This window comes from Fukomys damarensis, unplaced genomic scaffold (assembly GCF_012274545.1).
Source record: "Fukomys damarensis isolate Sample0158 unplaced genomic scaffold, DMR_v1.0_HiC HiC_scaffold_19, whole genome shotgun sequence".
NCBI classification, from domain to species: domain Eukaryota; kingdom Metazoa; phylum Chordata; class Mammalia; order Rodentia; family Bathyergidae; genus Fukomys; species Fukomys damarensis.
Genome location: NW_022900931.1, coordinates 22,134,692 through 22,154,897, shown reverse-complemented (window position 1 = coordinate 22,154,897; position 20,206 = coordinate 22,134,692). Strand labels below are relative to the sequence as shown.

General features: G+C 35.2%; 1 protein-coding gene across 3 annotated transcripts in view; it reads left to right on the top strand.

Annotated features, from left to right (window-relative positions):
* Ints13 (integrator complex subunit 13) overlaps positions 1 to 14,898 on the top strand; it is a 34,204-nt gene extending 19,306 nt beyond the window's left edge. Inside the window, exons 8-17 of one of the 3 annotated variants that reach the window (XM_010614999.3) lie at positions 1,154 to 1,238; positions 3,980 to 4,069; positions 4,233 to 4,340; positions 5,407 to 5,585; positions 6,679 to 6,849; positions 7,119 to 7,273; positions 7,758 to 7,988; positions 9,455 to 9,594; positions 13,724 to 13,859; positions 14,636 to 14,898. In XM_010614999.3, the coding sequence (XP_010613301.1) occupies positions 1,154 to 1,238; positions 3,980 to 4,069; positions 4,233 to 4,340; positions 5,407 to 5,585; positions 6,679 to 6,849; positions 7,119 to 7,273; positions 7,758 to 7,988; positions 9,455 to 9,594; positions 13,724 to 13,859; positions 14,636 to 14,675 (1,335 nt within the window). In that variant the 3' untranslated portion in view covers positions 14,676 to 14,898. The remainder of the gene's footprint in view (positions 1 to 1,153; positions 1,239 to 3,979; positions 4,070 to 4,232; positions 4,341 to 5,406; positions 5,586 to 6,678; positions 6,850 to 7,118; positions 7,274 to 7,757; positions 7,989 to 9,454; positions 9,595 to 13,723; positions 13,860 to 14,635) is intronic. The other 2 variants (XM_010615006.3, XM_033766297.1) reach the window with 2 other exon arrangements.
* Positions 14,899 to 20,206: the final 5,308 nt, after the last annotated feature.

Here is a 20,206-nt window from a genome sequence, read left to right as displayed (position 1 = left end):
TCCTTTTTTTTTTTTTTTTTTGTTCTTGTTTGTTCTTTTTTTTTTTGTTTTTTTTTTTTTTTTTTTTTTGGTACTGAGGATTGAACTTGGGTTCCTGCGCTTGCAAGACAGGTGGTGGAACCACTGAGCTAAATCCCCGGCCCAAATATAATTATATTGATTATATCTAAAACAAGTAACTACTATACCTAAAAGTTTACATTGGCTTTCCTATAGTCCAGTTTGAATTTTTTGCTACTACACCATGAACACTAAATTACAGGATAAATACAGCTATTTCATTACCTATTTCCTTTTAATTTCATTGGCTGGTTGTTTACTAGGAATTTTAGGCCTATGGTTTTTTTTATTATTATTAATTTATTTATTTTTTGGTACTGGGGATCGAACTCGGGTCCTTGCGCTTGCGAGGCAGGCAGCAGAACCACTGAGCCAAATCCCCAGCCCTAGGCTTATGTTTTAAACCTTTCAATGCAGAAGCAATTAACAAAGAAAATAATATACTGTGTGCTATTGTAGGTGTACTTTAATGTATATAATTTATTACTTTAATGAGCTAGAAGAAAAATGTAATGAGGGTCATAGATGACTTGCTTGTTGAATTTGTTCTGGTGTGACTGTTCAATCTTTGTGTTTTTAGTAAACATAACTTTGAAGTTTCTATTTGTGAAAACAAGTTAAACTTGTCTATTAGTTTGTATTTGCTATTTTGTATCATTGATGTTAATTGCTTCACTGCAGGTATTTAAAGATGCTTTCCTCTTTTTAACACTATTTACATTCAATTTAAATACATTATTTCACTTATACTCTATTAATATATAGAAAGTAATGGCAAGACAATACATTTGGAGTTAAAAATAACTTCCAGAATATTTGGATTAGTCAGTTACGTTAATTCTGACATAATGTAAGAAAATAATTAAATATTTTACATATGTGTGTTGCCAATAGTTTTTAAGTAATATAGTGCTGTTGAAACCTGTTGCATCTTTAAATAAATTAATTACTGAATAAACTATCCCATTAGTTTAGTTAATTATGGTTGAATGTATTTGACCTCAGTTTAAGCAAAAAAGCAAAATGAATAATTAATTTCATTATTTTGAAAGCAAAACCAAGTTATTTTGAATGTTTTCAATTTTGCTTAAAGGAAGAACAACATGCTAACACATCTGCCAATTATGATGTGGAACTGCTTCATCACAAAGATGCACATGTAGATTTCCTGAAGAGTGGTAAGAGACATTTGAAAGTAATGTTTTTTGTAAGTTCTAACATGTAAAAGTATATTAACACTTCTGAGTTCTTCATAAACAAACCTGAATGACTTTAGTCATTCTCTCCAAACCTATCTGACAGTATCATCTATTAATGGTGGCAGAACTAGGGTTCTACATGATTTACAGTACTTTGGGGAAGACTAGGTGTACCTCAGTTCATGAATTTAATTTGTTCCACGATCCTGGAAAAGATGGTCACATTCCTGTTTGTTTGAGAAAGATGGCCAGTTGTGTTTGTCACCCGATGCAGAGTTCACAAACCAAAACAAAATTTTGCCAAACGCTTCTATTTGTAAACCAAATTATTTGCAAACAAAAGCTTTCTGTAACTAAGGTACCACTGTGTTAAGAAGGATCACCATGATTTTGTCAAACGTAAGAGTTTTTCAGACTCACATAAAGTTTATCTCCTTTAAGCAAACACAGGGAAAGAGTGGAAATAGCTTTGAATGAATTACAGCTAAACTGTATGAAAATTTTGAAATTTAAATTAGTTTTTTTCCTGTAAAATTTTTTTCAACCCGTATGTCTCATCCCCAGAACTACGGTTTCTATAACCATACTGGCATGGCTTGGGGGAGAAGACTCTAGAGTTAGGGTATAAGAGCTTTAGCTAAAGCTTTGCTACCAGCTGGCAAGTTCCATGTTTCTATACTTTGGTTTGGGTTCTTGAAATGAAAGATGATGGATTAGATGAATTCTTATACTCCTTTCAATCCTCAAATTCAAAGAAATTTTAAAATTTGAAGTTTATTTTCAGAGCCTTTGAGATTTTAACATTTGGTTAAACCCTTTATGATGTTTTCTACAGAGATTGATGTTATCACAAAATTAAATGGTCAACTTTAGTTATGTTGTGTGCATCTATTCTGAATTATAATTAAGAGCTAGTCCCAACATCTCTTACATGTCTAAGGAATTTTGGAATTCACCTGAGGAGTTAGTTGCTAACAGAGGGTAAACTGTTGTGATAAGTGCATCTTTTATGTTTAATAAAGGAATGGAGAAAAACTTTTTTTTTGAAAGTATAATTTATGGAAATCTATTGCTAAGAACCTGTGGGGTGATTTTTATTTAATTTTGAAACTCAAAATGTTTTTTAAAAATCCTCATTAATGCAAAATATTTCCTTAAAGTAGTAGTTAGCTTGATTTGTAGAGGAGGCGCCACGTGCTTGAGTATGTCTCTAAGCGTTGGTCAGGCCTCCCTGAGGAGCTGGCGGCACAGCTGGATCTTGGCAAGTGGTGGACTTATACTAGAGCCCAGATGTAGTTCCTGATCGGTATCTTCCAGTGCCTGGTTCTACTTCGTCGATGTTGCTGAGGATTTAAACTCAGCATGCCCGGCACAATTTAGGAGCTTTGTCCTTTGAACTGGTCTTTTATTGTTCCTTTTTTGTGAACCATCCTGTTGTCTATGCAGTCATATAAGGCAGAAACCTCAGAATCATCTTTGAAACATGTTTGTCCGTCTGCATATCTAAGTCATTATCACATTTTCTTGATTTCATCTAAGTGTCTCTCAAATATATTCTCATCTGCATCCCTACTACCATTATCATTTCCCTAATGAAGCCTTGCTGTTTTTTGACCTAGCATCCCAGGATTGCCTCCTGATGTCTGTAGTTGCTCTTTACCCTACTGCTAGATGAACTTTCAGAATGCTGATCTCAACCCTGTTACCTTTAGCTTAAACCTTCCACACTTTTTTGTTGCCCTTAGGATAAAGACAGAATTCTTTAAATGTCCTACAGAGCCATGCATCATCTGGCTCCTTCTCCTTTCTATTCTCGTTTCACACATTTTCGCCATGCAGACCTGATGGTCCTCATGTTACCCCTCCTGCCACAGGATCTTGGCATCTGCTGCAATTTCCTTTGCCTTAATACTTTTTCCTCCTTTTTAAAAAGATAACTTCTACATATTCTCTTAGGATTCAGACTAATCCACTTCTCGAAGAAGCTTGCTTTGCTTTTTGTTTTTCCTGGTGAATCAATAGGCTGATGTCTGTTACAGATGTTTGTGTATTATCTCCTTGAGAACATTGTCAACTTAGTAATTTTACATTTATTGTTCATTAACATGTATTAATGCATGACTATGCATAACATGTGCTGCTGCAGATTTCGTTAAGTAAAAACAAAAAGTGCTCACTATAGTATCTCTTTACAGACTTCCTTCCTAGATTCCTTTGCTTATGTTTTTTTCTAAATATATTCTTTAGAATTCAGTAGTATAATTTTTTGTACATTTTGAATTTCTTAAGTTTGCTCAAAGTATCTATCTATGCTGTTATATCATTTAATGGCATGGGCAGGGAGAAATCATTGGAGATGTCTGATTCAAACAGAAATTTTGCTGTTAACACAGTGTCCTAAACTTCTTTTTTTTCTGGTACCAGGGATTGAACTCAGGACCTTGAGCTTGCGAGGCAGGCAGTAGAACCACTGAGCTAAATCCCCGGCCTCCTAAACTATTAATTAATGAAAAAATTGGAGGGAAATTACATGCTACTTTTAATAGTGAATATCCTTACTCTTTTTAGCATTTTTCTAGGGTACTTTGTAAAGAAAGATGTTTTCCCAGAATTATTTTCTCTTACAGAGCTCGTACTTACTCTGAAATCTTATGTAAACAACTTGTTTGAAGTTGTGATCTATATAATCTTGTTAATTTTTCTCTGACATATTTTTAAAGGTGATACCCACTTGGGTGGCAGCAATAGAGAAGGCCCATTTAAAGAGACGATAACCTTAAAGTGGTGCACGCCAAGGACAAATAACATTGGTAGGTATTGTAAAATAATCGAAAGAGGGAAGAATAGAGCAAAGGTTCTTAGAGTATTCTATGAGGATTAACTAATTTCTTTTTTTCATTGTTTTACAGGCTCAATATATAAGCTATTTTCTTTTTAATTGTGGGAATATTTCTTTATATTCTTTCAAATCAGTGTTTTCTTCTATTTCAGAATTACACTATTGTACTGGAGCTTATCGAATTTCACCTGTAGATGTAAATAGTAGACCTTCTTCCTGCCTTACTAACTTTCTTCTAAATGGTAACTTTCATAATTTAATGATTTTACTGAGATTATTGTAAGTGTGAACATGAGCTGTGTAAAGTTGTTTGTGTCAGTGTAGTCCATTTGTCAAAGCTGTTTTAAAATTACATAATTGGAAATGTCCTTTAAAAGGTTTATTAAGATTTAAAGGTAGGATGACTATGACTGGTTTTCAGATTATTATATCTAAATGAGTTTTATTTACTATAGTAAGTATTTTTATTAAAATCATTTGACCTTTAGAGTCTAACTTGATTTCTTTTGGAAGCTAGAATAATATATATACCGTTTATTTTGGCCCACCAAATTTTAAATTACAAAGTATATGAATGTATTTCTCTTTGAGCGCTTCATTATATGTAAGTACATTTTCAGCATTACAGCATGTAATTTTTATCTGTTTTTTTGTGTGAAAAAAAATTAATAAATCCCACACTTGGAATATCAGATTATGTAAAATGTGTTTTTGTTGTTGTTTTTTGGGGTTTTTTTTTTTTTTTGGTACAGGGGATCGAACTTGGGCCCTTGTGCTTGCAAGGCAGGCACCGGAACCACTGAACTAAATCCCCAGCCCTAAAATGCAAATTTAACAACATTTTACCCATGAAAAAGAACATTCATACTCATAACAGTGCTGAAGATGCAGTGTTATAGAAGTAAATTGAGACTGCCTCCTCCCAAAATATTTTGGAGTAGTAGGAACCAGATAATTATCCAGTTGTCTCACCTTGAAAGTTCAGAAAAAAAGATTTTTGGGGGGAACTTGAACTTGAGTAAACTATACAGTAAACATACCAGATCTAGTTTTTTTTTTTTTTTTTTTCTTGAAAACTGTCCCATTTACTGTGTAACCTTGAGGTGTCTGACAGTAAGCTCAGGCTAGAATTCATACTTTTAGAAATTGAAATGTAAGCATACTATATTAGCAGTATTGCTTAAAATATGGGAATCAGTAAATAAAATGAAAAAATCTAAACATAGCCTTTTTGGATTTTGCAGTAGTGGGGAATTGTAAGAACCCATTTGATTTTCATTACTGATAGCATAACCTTGCTTTTGACAGGTCGTTCTGTTTTATTGGAGCAACCACGAAAATCAGGTTCCAAAGTTATTAGTCATATGCTCAGTAGCCATGGAGGAGAGATTTTTTTGCATGTCCTTAGCAGTTCTCGATCCATTCTGGAGGATCCACCTTCAATTAGTGAAGGATGTGGAGGAAGAGTTACAGACTACCGGATTACAGTAAGCCTTTGCTATAAATTTTGTTTCGAGTCTGTCAGCAAGTAGTTTCTGAGTTCCTGTTGTATACTAAGATGTGGAAAAAAGTAGGTTTGGAAGAATATTATTTTTTATTTTAAGTGAATGTTTTGTAGTACTTACTTAAAGGACCTGTGTGTCACTTACCTTCCATGTTACATATTCAGTGTGTACCAAGAAGTGTATGAACACACGGATTTTAAGAGAAGGAAAATTTATCTGAGCTAATATTTTTAATGGAATATAGTTTCTAGTAACAAATGGTAGGCAAAAATGTTTAAATATTTTGATGGTTGCTACTTTTAAATAAATTAACTTTTATGTTATTGGAAGGAATATACAAGAAATTAGTGTGTGTTTTTGGTAGAAATCCTGTTGTTTTTATTTTAATTTTTCATTCTCCCTCCTCCTTTTATATTTGGTATTTTGTGACTCTACTTTTTAAGGTGGTTACAAAATTAAGTGTGATTTATCTGTATAAAAACTATACCACAAGTGTGACATACCTATGTAAGTATACTTTGTAAATTGCATATTATACATTTAAAGTACTTGTTCTTGACTACACATATCTTTCTTTCAAAAATTATTTTAGTAAGGAGAAAGCTAATTGGTATTCATTGTGGAAAATTTAGAACATGCTAAAAAAAAAGAAAAACCTGTAAATTACCTGTAATTCCATCATTCAAAGATAACCCATGCTAACACTTTGATGTTCTGTCAGGTTACTTTCTGAGTAACTAAGCAAGTTGGTCTTCTGATGTGATTGACTCCTTCTTCCATTTGGTTAAAAAAAACTTTAATTGCAGGAGTGAAATAAAGTGAATATTCTTCAGTTTTTCAAATGGAAAAAGTAGCATGAATGGATGTATGTTTGAGGCTTTCTTCATTTCCATTCTATAAAAGCTGATAGGTTTCAAGTTCGAAAAGGGGAAAAAGTAATGATTTGGGGGATATTATTAAGAGAAAATGATTGGTTGAAAATCACAGGAGAGGTGAGGGGAACAGACTATTACATGTATTCCACCTTGAAACATTAGAAATATTTTCTAATTTTATCTTATTTGGTTATCATTAGGATTTTGGTGAATTTATGAGGGAAAACAGATTAACTCCTTTTCTAGACCCCAGATATAAAATCGATGGAAGTCTTGAGATCCCTTTGGAACGAGCAAAAGATCAGTTAGAAAAACACACCCGTTACTGGCCTATGATTATTTCACAAACCACCATTTTCAACATGCAGGCGGTGAGTATAAAAAGTTTCTTCCAGATGAGTTATATATTTTTTTGTAGAAACAAATTAGAAAATTTGTAATTGATAACAGTTCTGAAGCACAGAATGAAATATATATTTGCTATAGTTACAGAATTAGTAGTTAAGTAGGGAGGTATTAGTTACAGATTTCTTCACCATGGTGATCTTGAAAGTCAGTATTAAAATCAACTCTGCCTAGATGCTTTGATATTTGTTTTTCAAGACAGATTTTCTTTTTTCTTTTAAAAAAAATCTAACAGGTAGTTCCATTAGCCAGTGTTATTGTGAAAGAATCTTTGACAGAAGAAGATGTGTTAAACTGTCAAAAAACAATATACAACTTAGTTGATATGGAAAGAAAAAATGATCCTCTACCTATTTCCACAGTTGGTACAAGAGGAAAGGGCCCTAAAAGGTAGTTTTTTCTTACTTTCTTTATACATAACATTTACTTGATACATATTGTTTCTTAAAATAATTTATTCCAAGCCAGGCGTGGTGGCACACACCTGTAATCCCAGCACTTGGGAGACTAAGGCAGGAGGATCGCTGTGAGTTCGAGGCCAGCCTGGGCTACATAGTGAGTTCAAGGTTAGCCTGAACTACATAGTGAGACCCTGTCTGAAAAATACAAAGACAAAAAGAAAAAAGGATAACTTATTCCACATGTGAAGATTTAACTTGAGGGTTTGTATGTATACATATGTACATATGATAGAGATACAGAATGGTCGACATGGATACATTATAACTTAGAATTCCACCAGTAATTTGTTAAGTAAAGTCCATTATTTATTTTTTTTTACTTTGCAAATAGCAAGTAGCACGTCACTATGATTTAATGTTTAAATATTTATTTAAAGAGTATTTCTGAGTGTTATTTTAAATCTCTACTGCAGAGATGAACAATATCGTATCATGTGGAATGAATTAGAAACCCTTGTCAGAGCCCATATCAACAACTCAGAGAAACACCAGAGAGTCTTGGAATGTCTAATGGCATGTAGAAGCAAACCCCCCGAAGAAGAAGAACGAAAGAAACGAGGGAGAAAGCGGGAGGACAAAGAAGACAAGTCAGAAAAAGTGATGAAAGAGTATGAACAAGAAAAATCTTGGCAGGATTCAGAGAGGTAACCTCTTGGCCTAAATATAGCAGCTCAGGGCTTTGTGGCGTATCACATTCTAATAGAGCATGTGCAGACAATTCAAGTTTCATTTAACGTGTGTTTATTATATAACTAATTTTATCATTCTTAAAATCTAGAAAATCTTCCTTGAACTTAAAAAGGTATAAGTTTTTACTCTTGGGACAAAGACAGCATTACTTTTTCCTAACTAGCTTCCAAAAATCATAGTACGTGATGTTTGGTATCAGTATGTGCTTTATATGTTAGGAATTTCAAAACAAATCCAGTAAATTCTTAATGCCTGTAATGTGCCAGTCATTTGGCACAATATTCCCGCCTGGGTAGGGTGTAGGGTGCTGTGGTAGAAACAGGCAAGCAGGTGAGCAATTGGAGTGAAGTGTGGAAGGTGCCTTTGTAGAATTAGGCACCAGAGGCCTTTGGGAGCACAGAGGAAGAGCATACAGTCCTAACTCTGAAAACATCCCTCAGTAGTACACACTCTTTCCCTTTTCATCTAGTTCATGATTTCTATAGTGATGTCAGGGTTAAGTTTGAAAAAAAACCATGAAAAGTAATAAAGATCAGTAAATAAAAATATCATAGCACAGTTGGCTACATTTTCTACTACCTTGCCAGAAATCAAGCAGACAACTAGGTAAATACTATGATGGCACTGTAGTCAGTCCCATAAAAGCAAAGTAACTTTTCTTATAGAAAATTTGAAACGTTTATAACCGAAGAAATAGATACCCATCATCTCCCTTCAGCAACTTCCACTCATGGCAGATCCCGGTTTATGCATATATGAATACACTCAATATCCTCACCACCTCTCCTTTATTTTGAAATTTAATTCTATCCATAAATAAGTAGACCTACTTTTATTCACTTTGACTTTAGAAGTTCACATTTTCCTCAGGGTTACTGCTTCTGAAACAAAATTGGCTCACTATAAAAATAGTAAAAAAGGTTCTCAGCTCCCACTGACCTTCAAGTATACTTCTGCATATTTTAAAGTGTTTTTGTTCCCTGATAAAACTCAGTAAAAACTTTCTAGTTATGCTCCTAACTAGTGGAACCTAAATACATTTTCACAGTACACAGACTTTTCTATGATAGTGATGGTAAACGTAATCTTTGTAATTCGGAGTAGTAGTTTGCCCATATCATCAAAATTGTGATCTAAAGATCACATTCTCACCTTTTTAATTGCACCTTAAGTTTTCCTTTAATTTCGCCTATTTTATAGCTGATGAATTCCTAAATCATTACATTATTTTTATGAAGGAAAAGAGAAATTTGTGTTTAATTCATTAAACTGTCTTATTTTAGATGGAAACATCTGATTAATCCCTAGGCTCACTTGTGCAATAAGCTGTCTTATAAATATAAGACTGACATGCGAAGACAGTGTTTGTAAACTTCTAAAAATTGTAACTGTACCTTTCACTTATTCGTTCCTGTAAAAGACTGAAAGGAATTTTAGAACATGGGAAAGAAGAGTTGGCTGAAGCTGAGATTATAAAAGATTCGCCTGATTCCCCTGAACCTCCAAACAAAAAGCCCCTTGTTGAAATGGATGAAACTCAACAAGTGGAGAAATCAAAAGGTGAGGTGCAGCCATTGCAATTGTGTTTGGAAATATTTTTCCAGTGAAGCTTTCTTTGGTACAGTACAATTTAATACTGGTTGCATGAATCCGAGCTCCTAATTGTTCCCTGGATATCATTTAAGGGATTCTGTGTTTACAGTATGGGAAGATACAGGCAGTAAATATATTTGTCAGCATTAAAAAAAAAAAAAGTAGGTTTTTTACCTCCATGAAGGAAACCATCGGAAAATAAGCACTTTTACTATAAAGTCTGACCTTTTAGAAATTGTGAGTGTGTAAAAGTTAATTTGCTTACATTCCTGATACTACATTAAGTGCCAGGTTGTTGGAAAAAAAAAAAAAAGCTCTTTCTGAAACACTGAACTCGGAGGAATATAAGAACAGTCATTTAAAATTGATTTTCATGAGCTTAAAGGAAGGTATTGTTAATAACAATAATTCACTATAAACCTTTAATCTCATATTTATAGCCTAAGTTTAATTTCCTCTTGTGGGAATTCTAGGCATTAACAATATGATTTGGAATTGTGAGCTCCTGAAATCATTCTAGAACTTAGTGAAGGATATGTGGGAAATGGTGTGCCATCATGGACTGATGTCTTGCTGATAACTCTTCAATAATGCTCTCATCATAGAAATACATGTCACATTCTTCCCTTCACAGGTTCCTTTGAAATCAGAGACTACCCTTGAGGTGGTCTTGTCATATCTGCCTTTCATTCATTTGCTACTGCGTCTAGAAAATAATAGGATTGAAATAAATATCTGATACACTGTTTTATTTCTCACATGCCAGAATATGCCACTTTTGACTAGAATGAGATATTAAGGTGTGCTCTAAATAATTCACAAGCATTACATGGGAAATGCAACCCTAAAAAGTATTATTTCTACTAGCAAAAACTGCAAATAGCCAAAATATATACTAGTAAAATAAAACAAAAATTACCTAAATGATACCTAAAACAAAAATTACCTAACTGATTACCACTAGGTCAGATTCATGTAGCTCAAGAATAAGTATTGGCATAGTGGGTGCTGTAGCACCCCATTGTAATCCCAGCACTCATTGAGGCTGAGGCAGAAGAATCACAAGTTCAAGCCCAGCATGGGCAGTTTAGCAGCTTAGCAAGACCCTGTTTCAAAAGCTTAGCACAAAATCCCTAGGTTCAGTCCCCAGTACCAAAAAAATAGTGATTATTGCCACAAATGCCCACTCTTCTCTCCTGATGATATCTGTGTATCACTTCAAGTTTCAGCTTATTCTTTTGGTATTGGGGATCAAACTCGGGTCCTTGCACTTGCAAGGCAAGCGGTGGAACCACTGAGCTAAATCCTCGCCCACAGCTTATTCTTTTTATCTTTATTAAGTTTATTGGTACATTTTAGGTGTACAATACAGTTACATTCATCATTGGGATCTTCTACCTTTACATGAGTTATCTTGGTTCTTATTATTCCCCATTCCCCTGCCCTTCCTTCACCCCCTCCACCCTTCCCTGTTTACAAAGACATTTTTTCTTTTCCCTATTTACCTTTCCTATACCCCTCCCACTTCCTCTATTCTTTTAGACCTTTTCTTCTGTTTCACAATATCAAGTATACATTTTGATCCTTATTTAGACTTAGTTTTTCACACCAGAGAAACTGTTCGGTATTTACACATGTGTGACTTACTAATTTCACTTAAGAGTATGGTCTCAATATGCATCCACTTAGTTATAAATATCTCTAGTTTCTCATTCTTTATGGCTGAGTAGTAGTCTGTTTTATTTTTTAAAAAATCTTTTTTATCCAGTCTCCAATTGATGGGCAATTGGGCTGTTTCCAAATTTTAGCTATTACAAACTGCTGCTATAAACATGGGTGAGTATATATCATTGTGGTATGATTCTTTTAATTCTTTGGAAGATACCCGGCAGAGGAATAGCTGGGTCAAATGGGACTTCTAATCCTAGTTTGAGGTATCTCCATATTGATTTCCACAGTGGTTGCACCAGTCTGCATTCCCACCAACAATGAAGAAGGGTTCCTATCGCCCCACAGCCCTGCTAGCATTTGTTATTGGTTGATTTCTTTTTGGTGGGGGTACTGGGGATCAAACTTGGGTCCTTGCACTTGTGAGGCAGGCAGCAGAACCACTGAGCTAAATCCCCAGCCCCTGGTTGATTTCTTGATAGCAGCCATTCTTACTGGGGTGAGATGGAATCTCAGTGCTGTTTTCATCTGCATCCCTCGAATGACCAGTGGTGCTGAACGTTTTTTCTTATGCTTATTTGCTGCTTTTACTTCTTTGTCTAAGAAATGTCTGTTCATTTCAGATGCCTATTTTTGAATTGGATCTTTATATTTGTGGGGTCTGATTTTTAGTTCTTTATATATTCTAGAGGAGCTTTGTCTGAAGAACAGCTGGTAAAAATTTTTTCCAAGAACAGTCCATCCCAGATTCTTTTGTTCTGCACATTTGTCGTCATCCTGCACTCACCCTGCCCCCAATCCCTGGAAATCACTGGTGTGTTTTCTCTTCCTATAGTCGTGCCTTTTTCAGAGTATCTTTTAAATGAAATCTAATATTATGTCCTTTGAGATTGTCGCATGGCATAGTGCATTTCAGATTCATCTCTGTTGTGTGTATTTATACTTTGTTCTTTTTTCCCATTATTTATTTATAAAGTGTATGGCTGCAAGCTTATTTTTCCAAATTGCTTGTGCCAGTTTATATTCCTACTGGTGAGTTCTGGTTGTTGTGTATTCTCATCTGCCCTTGTGTTGTCAGGGTTATTAGTTGTTGTTTTAGCTCTTCTAATAAGTAATTTATTGTTGTTTTAATTTACATTTCTTGCATGTCTAATGATGACAAGACTTCCATTTGTTTATTTGCCATCTGTCTATTTTCATTGGTGAAGGTTCCAGTCAAACATCTTGTCCATTTTTTAATAAACTGTGTGTCAGTATCTTTAAAGTAGTTACTCAGATTACAAGACATAGACTGGAACATTCTTACAAAGAAGAAACAGATAATAACATGAAACTTATTTTCAGCAAACTAAAAAAACTAGTAGTATAAATGAATCAAATTAACATACATTAAAATATTTTAAAAACTGGAATAGGTAATTTGGTGAAGTATTTGGATATCCCTCTTCTTCATTGAATTGCTCTTATGTATCTATTACAAGTCATTTAACTGTGTATATGAGAGTCTGTGCCTGGTTTCTATCATATGTCCTGTGGGTCTGTTGCTCTGTCCTTTCATCAGTAGCATATAGTTATAATCAAGTTAAGTCTTGAAATCAGGTAGTAGAAAGTCCTCTGACTACTACTACTACTACCCTACTGCTGCTACTGCTCCCTTCCCACACACACACCTTCTCCTCCTTGTTGTTTTCCTTCTCAAAATGTTTTGGCTGTTGTAGTTCTTTTGCCTTATCTTGTGTAGGAAAGAATTTAAACTTTACAGGCTTGAAGCTGTTATCAGAAAAGCTTGCTTTAAGCTTGGCATTTGGCTGGCATCTGGGAACTTAGCATTTGAAAAGTTCTGTAAATGATGAAGTGAAGTAATTTTGACTCATCTGAACTGTACAAAGCTTGCACTTTGGAAGTCTGGAACTCAGGTTATTTGGTTAAGCCAAGAATGCCTACAGTTAGTCCCCAGTAAAAACACTGGATTCTGAGTGAGTCTCAAACAGGTGTTCTTGGCAGAACTGACACACACACACACACACACACACACACACACACACAAACACACACACACACACACACACACACACACACACACACACACACACCTGCATTTTTATCTCTAGAAGGAGTATGTACTTTCTGTGAGCTGTCATTGAAGGCAGAGAACAAGGAAATTGTAAATGTGGATTCATCTAGGCGTTGCTAATTCTTAGTCAGCAGTGTAACTTTAATTTAAAGTCATTTAAATCCTTTCAGAAAAGCAGTGAGACTACTGAATACTCATGGGGACCCTGAAATATATACATTTTAAAATAAGAGATGTTATTACCTTACTGGTATAAGATGAACAATAAAATTAAATGGAAGTTTATTAAATTTGTGAATTTCCAAGTAATAAATTTTCTTACCTTTGTTTCTTTTCTTTCTAATACAACACTAGGGCCAGTGTCCTTATTATCACTGTGGTGTAATAGGATCAATACTGCCAATTCCAGAAAACATCAAGAGTTTGCTGGACGTTTGAACTCTGTTAATAACAGAGCTGAATTGTATCAACATCTCAAGGAAGAAAATGGGTTTGTGTTATTTGTTGTAGAAGTTGGTTTTGTTAATTGCCTGGATGAGATCTTGATAAACACTGCTTGCTGTGCTCAGCAAGTTTTTATTACTTAATGCATGACACCTGTGAGGCAAAAAAATTAACTTGTTTGATTCTTAGTACTCATAAAGGGACCAATTATATTGATTATAATCCTGAAAGTATTTACCACTTATGACATTGTTTTTTCAATGCTTTGTAATCATCACTGAGGGAAAATCATAGAGAACACTTAGAAGGCAACACTGAATCTGTATAAAATAACAAGAGTCAAATGTTTTCCTATTGTGTAATGAATAATCAGTCAAAATAACACAGTCAAAGAGTACAGTTAAATATTGATTATAATAGAATAAATCTTAGATCTGATTATTTTAATGATTTTTTTAGAAGAAATCTTTAGAGGAAAATATAATGCTTAGAGTATCTTTACTGGAAAAGAAATCTTGACTAAATGGTAGAGATTTTTTCCCATATTTTGCTTGGAGAAGGGAGAGTGGTATAGTGAACAAAAACCACAGTGTAAGTTTGGGAAAGTCACTCGTTCTCTTGGGGCTCAGTTATAACTTGTCTGTAAAATTAGGAAGTTGGAGTAAATAGAAGACTTAATCATTTCCTGGATTGTTCATGTTCTGTTCTATAACTATATTAGATTTTAGTTTCCATATGCAAGGTAGATAATTAAGTAGAAGAAATGTGGATAGTTAAAATATTTTAATTTACCTACTCATTTTTTCCCTTTAATATTTTCAGGATGGAAGCAGCAGAAAATGGAAAAGCCAGCCGGCAGTGAGAAGGAAGTTAAGGAACGCAATTTAGTATATTACAAAAATATTTTGGGCAGATTTGATACAAGTACTTTTACAGCAAGATTGTATAGCTATGTTGCCTGGACTGGTTTTTACATTTTTAAAATATTTCAACAAATTTTTTTGTACTAATTATAAAATTGGCACATAAACAAAAGCATACGTTTGAGATTTGTCCTCCCAAATCACATAAGTTTATTTTATGGTAAAAGGTGTTGCCTCTGGAAATGTTTTTTAAAAAATTCTTAGGCTTCTCTTTGCCAAATAAAAATATTAAAATATCTGAAATGCTTAATATTGGAGTATTTACTTTAGATAAAAGGGTATTATTCATTTAATGGCTAATAACACCTTTCAGAAATTTTTAAAAGTTATCAGAGTTTAGGTGATATATATATATATAGAGAGAGAGAGAGACAGAGAGACAGAGAGACAGAGAGTACTTTTCTAAAAATAAAGCTTTTGTTTCTTTGTTTTTAATTATTTGCCTTTGGCTAATTGGGTTTGTGTGTTACTTAAAAGCAGAATTTTCAGATAGTTGGTGTAAATTTAAATTTGCTAGTTCTTTCTGCTAAAAATTTTCTGTACATTAATTTTTCATATTAAAAGGGAAGCATAAAAGAGATGATTTCACAGACTTAGAAGAAAAGAAAGTTACTAGGCTATTTTTATCCTTGGATAAAATTTTGGTTTCCTCATTTCTCACAAATGTTATAGTTTCTGGTACATGTTGTGAGCCTTCTTTCTATGCTTTTCATATGAAAGCTTATAACATGTAAGAACATATTATTCCAATGTTAAACACTATTTCTAGGTTTGTCATTTTTCCCCCTTTATTGTTTATTAGAGAAAGGAAAAACTTTTTGTATCATTCATCTATTTTGCAATCTTAAGTCCAGTTTTATTTGCAGGAATCAAAGTGATCCCATAGAGAATAAATGGACTTTCATTATATTAAGAGATTATACTAAAAGCTAATTTGTTTTTGTAATTGTAACTAACAGGCAAAATGTTTATTGTCATCTTAACACATGGTATGTTTGACAAACCATTATTCACAGCCATAAACACTCAGATTTTACCCAAAAAAGTTCCAGTATATTTGAACATTATTTAGGATCATCATATGGACATATACAATCATTATTTACGATTTATAGAATTATCAGTATATGGATTGATTGACACCGATGCTTTCTGTAAGTTTTTTTTATTGTTTTGTTTTTTCGGTACCGGGGATCAAACTCTGGACCTTGTGCTTGGGAGGCAGGTGGTGGCACCACTGAGCTAAATCCCCGGCTGCTTTCTGTAAGTTTTAAAAGCTTAAACAGTACACAGCTTCATTTTTGGAGGATCATCACCAATTGTTTGAATTCTTTTTTTTGTTTGTTTGTTTTTTTGGTCTCGGAGATTGAACTCAGGTCCTTGTGCTTGTGAGGCAGGTGGTGGAACCACTGAGCTAAATCCCTGGCCCTCATGTTTTGATCTGATTTGCATAGGGAAGTGGGAAAATGGCTGTCAATACTCAATGGCTGTGTGTATGCCTTAGGAGGCCTTCCTGATATTAGATACCACATAAGTAACTCCAGAGGAGTGAAGGGGCAGTCTGTCATCTTGGAGATACTACATTTATTCAAGAGTTTGACTGTTGATACAAAGTGCTGTCACCCTTCAGTTTTCTTTTTGAGTGGCCCTGCCCTTCAGTTTTCTGCCTGCGTCTTCCTCCTCCCTTTCTCATCTTTCCTTCCATTCTCATCTGGTAGATTTTGCATTACAGCCTTAATACTGATTCTAAATATGCATGGCGTTTGTTTCCAAGTTTCCTAATCCTTAATTGTATGGAAAAAGAGCTTGCAATTTGCTCAGTAGTCGTACCAACCAACAAGTCTGAGTTAGGGGGCTTTAGAAACTGTGTGTGTGTGTGTGTGTGTGTGTGTGTGTGTGTGTGTGTGTGTGTGTTTAGAAGCTCAACAGAAAATTTCAAAGCTGAAGACTAAAATTACAATTGAACAAACATAGTAAGTAATTAGTGCTTAAATTTAAAATTCCAAATAAACAATCGACGCTTTGCATAGACAGTTTGATGTTTTCTGAGAAGGGAAGATGAGGTGGCAGATTTTCACAAACAGGGCTGTGACACAGTTTAACAAAGTCAGGTGGCTTTAGGTATTGTGGGTGGCAGAGTGTTGGAAAGGAAGATTGTCACACTACTGTAAACAAGAGGAAAAAAATAGTGAACCAAGGAGACGGACAGGCAATCACTCGATGAACAGAAAGACTATTTAAGAGTGAGATCTAGGTACTGTTGCGTGTTTATGGGATTGTTTTATCTGGTGTAAGTTCTAACTACCAGGGAGAAGAATTTCTGCTGAATTTCAAACAGGCTCAAGTTTCATCAGTCTTCCATTACCGGGTCATAGGCTTACTCACCTGGGAGGAACATGTCCTCAGGTTTCTGAGACTCAGAATGCGGAGCATCTGCTATCAAAATCGGTTAGCTGAAGCAGTTCATACTTAGTAAAAAGACGAGCTGGTCTTGTTTGCCTACATAATGTTTTTGAAAACTGGTGGGTTCTAAGGTCGGTGAGCACTTAAACGTTTATCTCAAGCATAAAAAAATAAAAATTTTTAAAAAACCTCACCAACTTAAAACTGAAATTTCCCATGAAGGTTGCCATACATATTCTTTAATTTGAAACGAGCATAAATATGAAAAAATAATCAGTAGTACCCGGGGCCACACATAGTGAATTATAGAGCTAGAAAATAGAAATCAAACCACATCACTGATACAGTGAGTTCCTAATCACTATCCTCTGTTTGCAGTATGAGATATGTCAGCCAAACGAAAGAGAATGGTCTTTAGCAGTAGAGACTGACACTGTTAGCATTTTCTGCTCATGGTGGCCCATAAAACTGCAACAGATGGCTAGTGTCTGAGATAATGTAGGGATAATAATAGATCATGGTCTAAGTGACAGCTTCCTACCAGATCTGAATCTGTGATGAAACTAGATATTGTATTTAATGTTGCATAAGATGAGTATTGTGTTTTGGTAAATTTTCTTACATGATACAGTCTTTAAAAATTTCTTCCTCTCCCAAATCGCTATGTTCCTTGTAAAAATACTGGAAAATACAAGGAAGACTAGGTACTCAGTTTTAATCATCTAGTTGGTTATTGCTTGTTGGTATAAAGACTCAGTGAAAATCCTGGCAAAGAGAAAACTGAACTAGCACTGTCTTACCCTACATGTTGGTTAAGGCCGAAATAGTCCCATAGTTGTCTGTCAATACATTCGTGGAGATGTGTGAGTAACGTACCACTATTTCAGTAGAATCCAGGTTAAACTGTGCTGCCTGGAAAATTTTGGCCAGTTTTTGAGAATTCACTGAAAACAAGAAAGTTCCATGTCTGTGTTCAGTTACTTTAAAAAATTCATTATAGTCTTGGAGCCTATTCTTTCAAATCTAAATGGATTTGTAAATTTGGGCAGCCTAGAAAGGAATGATTCAGATAAATCATGTAATTGAGTAAATGATGAGATCTCCTTAGAACAATTGAATTTTTGTAGTCATATCACATACTGAACCTTTATAAGGTTGCTGGTGAACTAAGTTCATAAAGGCAAAGGAATTGAGTCAGATATAATATTCCATCTGACTCAAGCCAAGGGTCAAACTGTTAGCGGAGAAATGGTAAATCAGTGAATCTGTTGAGAAACTTCAGGAATCTGACATCTTGTTGTGCTCATCAAGGTGCTGTTGATTTAACAGGCTTGACATAGGTTGTTGACTGAACTCAAAGGGAAAATGAGAGGCAGCCTGTGTCTCTTGCCGATAGTGAAGGTGTCAGGATCCATTAGATTACTACAGATCCTTTCAGGGAGATCAGAACAGAGCCACTGTATTGAACGTAGTGCTGATGGTGTCCCCTCTTCTGTCTTACTGCCTCAGTGATTGAGGACCAGGAGCTGAGAGTGCTTGGTTAATGAAAGGAGGGCTTCTAAATGCCAAGCATGACCAATTGATTCTGAAACAAGGCCAGGTAAAAAAGGATGTTTTTGTATCTTTGTTCTGTGGATTAGAGTGTGGCTCTGTGCAGTCTCTAACCCTCTGGACAACAGAGAGTCTGTAGGGTTTTTTTTCCCCCTAATACTGATACTGCAGAAGTTCTACCCAAGGGAAGTTAGAGTATGTGAATGAAGTAGTTGTTACAGCCAACTACCATGGAAGGAATGACTGGGCAGGGTAAAAGAACATCAAGGGTGGTTGTCAAGGACATTTCCTTAATGAATTCTGTGGTACTACTATGCTCTGTGGCCTTGTAATCTTTCTGTGCTTCTGGAGCAAAACATTTGAAGTAAAATCAGGATCAGGGTTAGGAGTGATCTGCCCAAAGTTAGCAAATAGTCTGGAAATTGGTGGTGTGTCCTCTGGCATCCAGTAAGTCACTGAGTCCCTCAGTAGTAAAGAAAGAAAACATGGCTTAGTTTTGCTGTAATCGTGGTTGATCCCATCACAGTTGGGATAGCCCTTCACCACCCAGGTCATCTGTCAGATTTCTGAAGTTATCTGCAGGCTGCACTCTTAGGCTCTGACATATGGGCGTTAGTTCTGACAATACTGTACAAGCGTCACATTCCATAGGCAGGTGGAACTGCACAGAGTGGCCCTGTAACATGATGACATGTCGGGATCTTCAGCCAGTGCTGGAAATTTTCATAGGTGCTTGTTTATTTTCCTTCTGAATGGGGTCATAGTCACTAAAAGATCCAAGTGGAAATCATCTGCCAGTGTGCATACCAAAAGCAGACGCTCTTGAACTTGCAGCTGTCCTGAGTGTTATCTCAGCCATTTCTGTTCTTTTATTTCCCTTCTCTCACCTTTCCCGTTCTTTCCTTCCTCTTGCTTTTTCCTACATTCTTTTCTTCTTGCCTCTTGTCCTCTCTTTCCCCGAATCCTCTTTCTTTTCATCTTTCTGTATGCTTTGCTTCCTCTCTTCATTCCCTTTTTTTTGCCTTGTTCCCATTTTTACATCCCTTCCTTGCATCCAGATCATGAGTGGGTCCCTCAGAAGGAAGCACAGTACTGGCTCATGGCCCCAGTAGTCACTACATGTGCTTTTACATAGCAGCCTGCAGGTGGCCTACGAGTCAGAGCTGGAGTCCCAAGGCCAGAGTCTAGCAAAGCATAGCTTTGCTGAATGGAAACCAAAGTAATAGCTCTCTTGGGTCCAGACAGATTTTGAGGATGAGATGATCCTAGTTTATATTTGAAATATACTGGCATGCTAAGCCAAAAAGTTAAGTCTAAGAAAGTATGAAAATAATCCTAGGTCTTTGAAGAAAAGGAAAATAGAGTGAAATGAAGAGATTCTATTTTTAGTGCATTGTTCCAGGACTTTCATTTGTTTCATATCCCATCTGTTAAGATTTTCAAATATAGTAACTGCCATGAGATCCACAAGGGTTTTCAAAGTTCAAGTTCAGCTCACCTCTTCAGCTTCATGTCC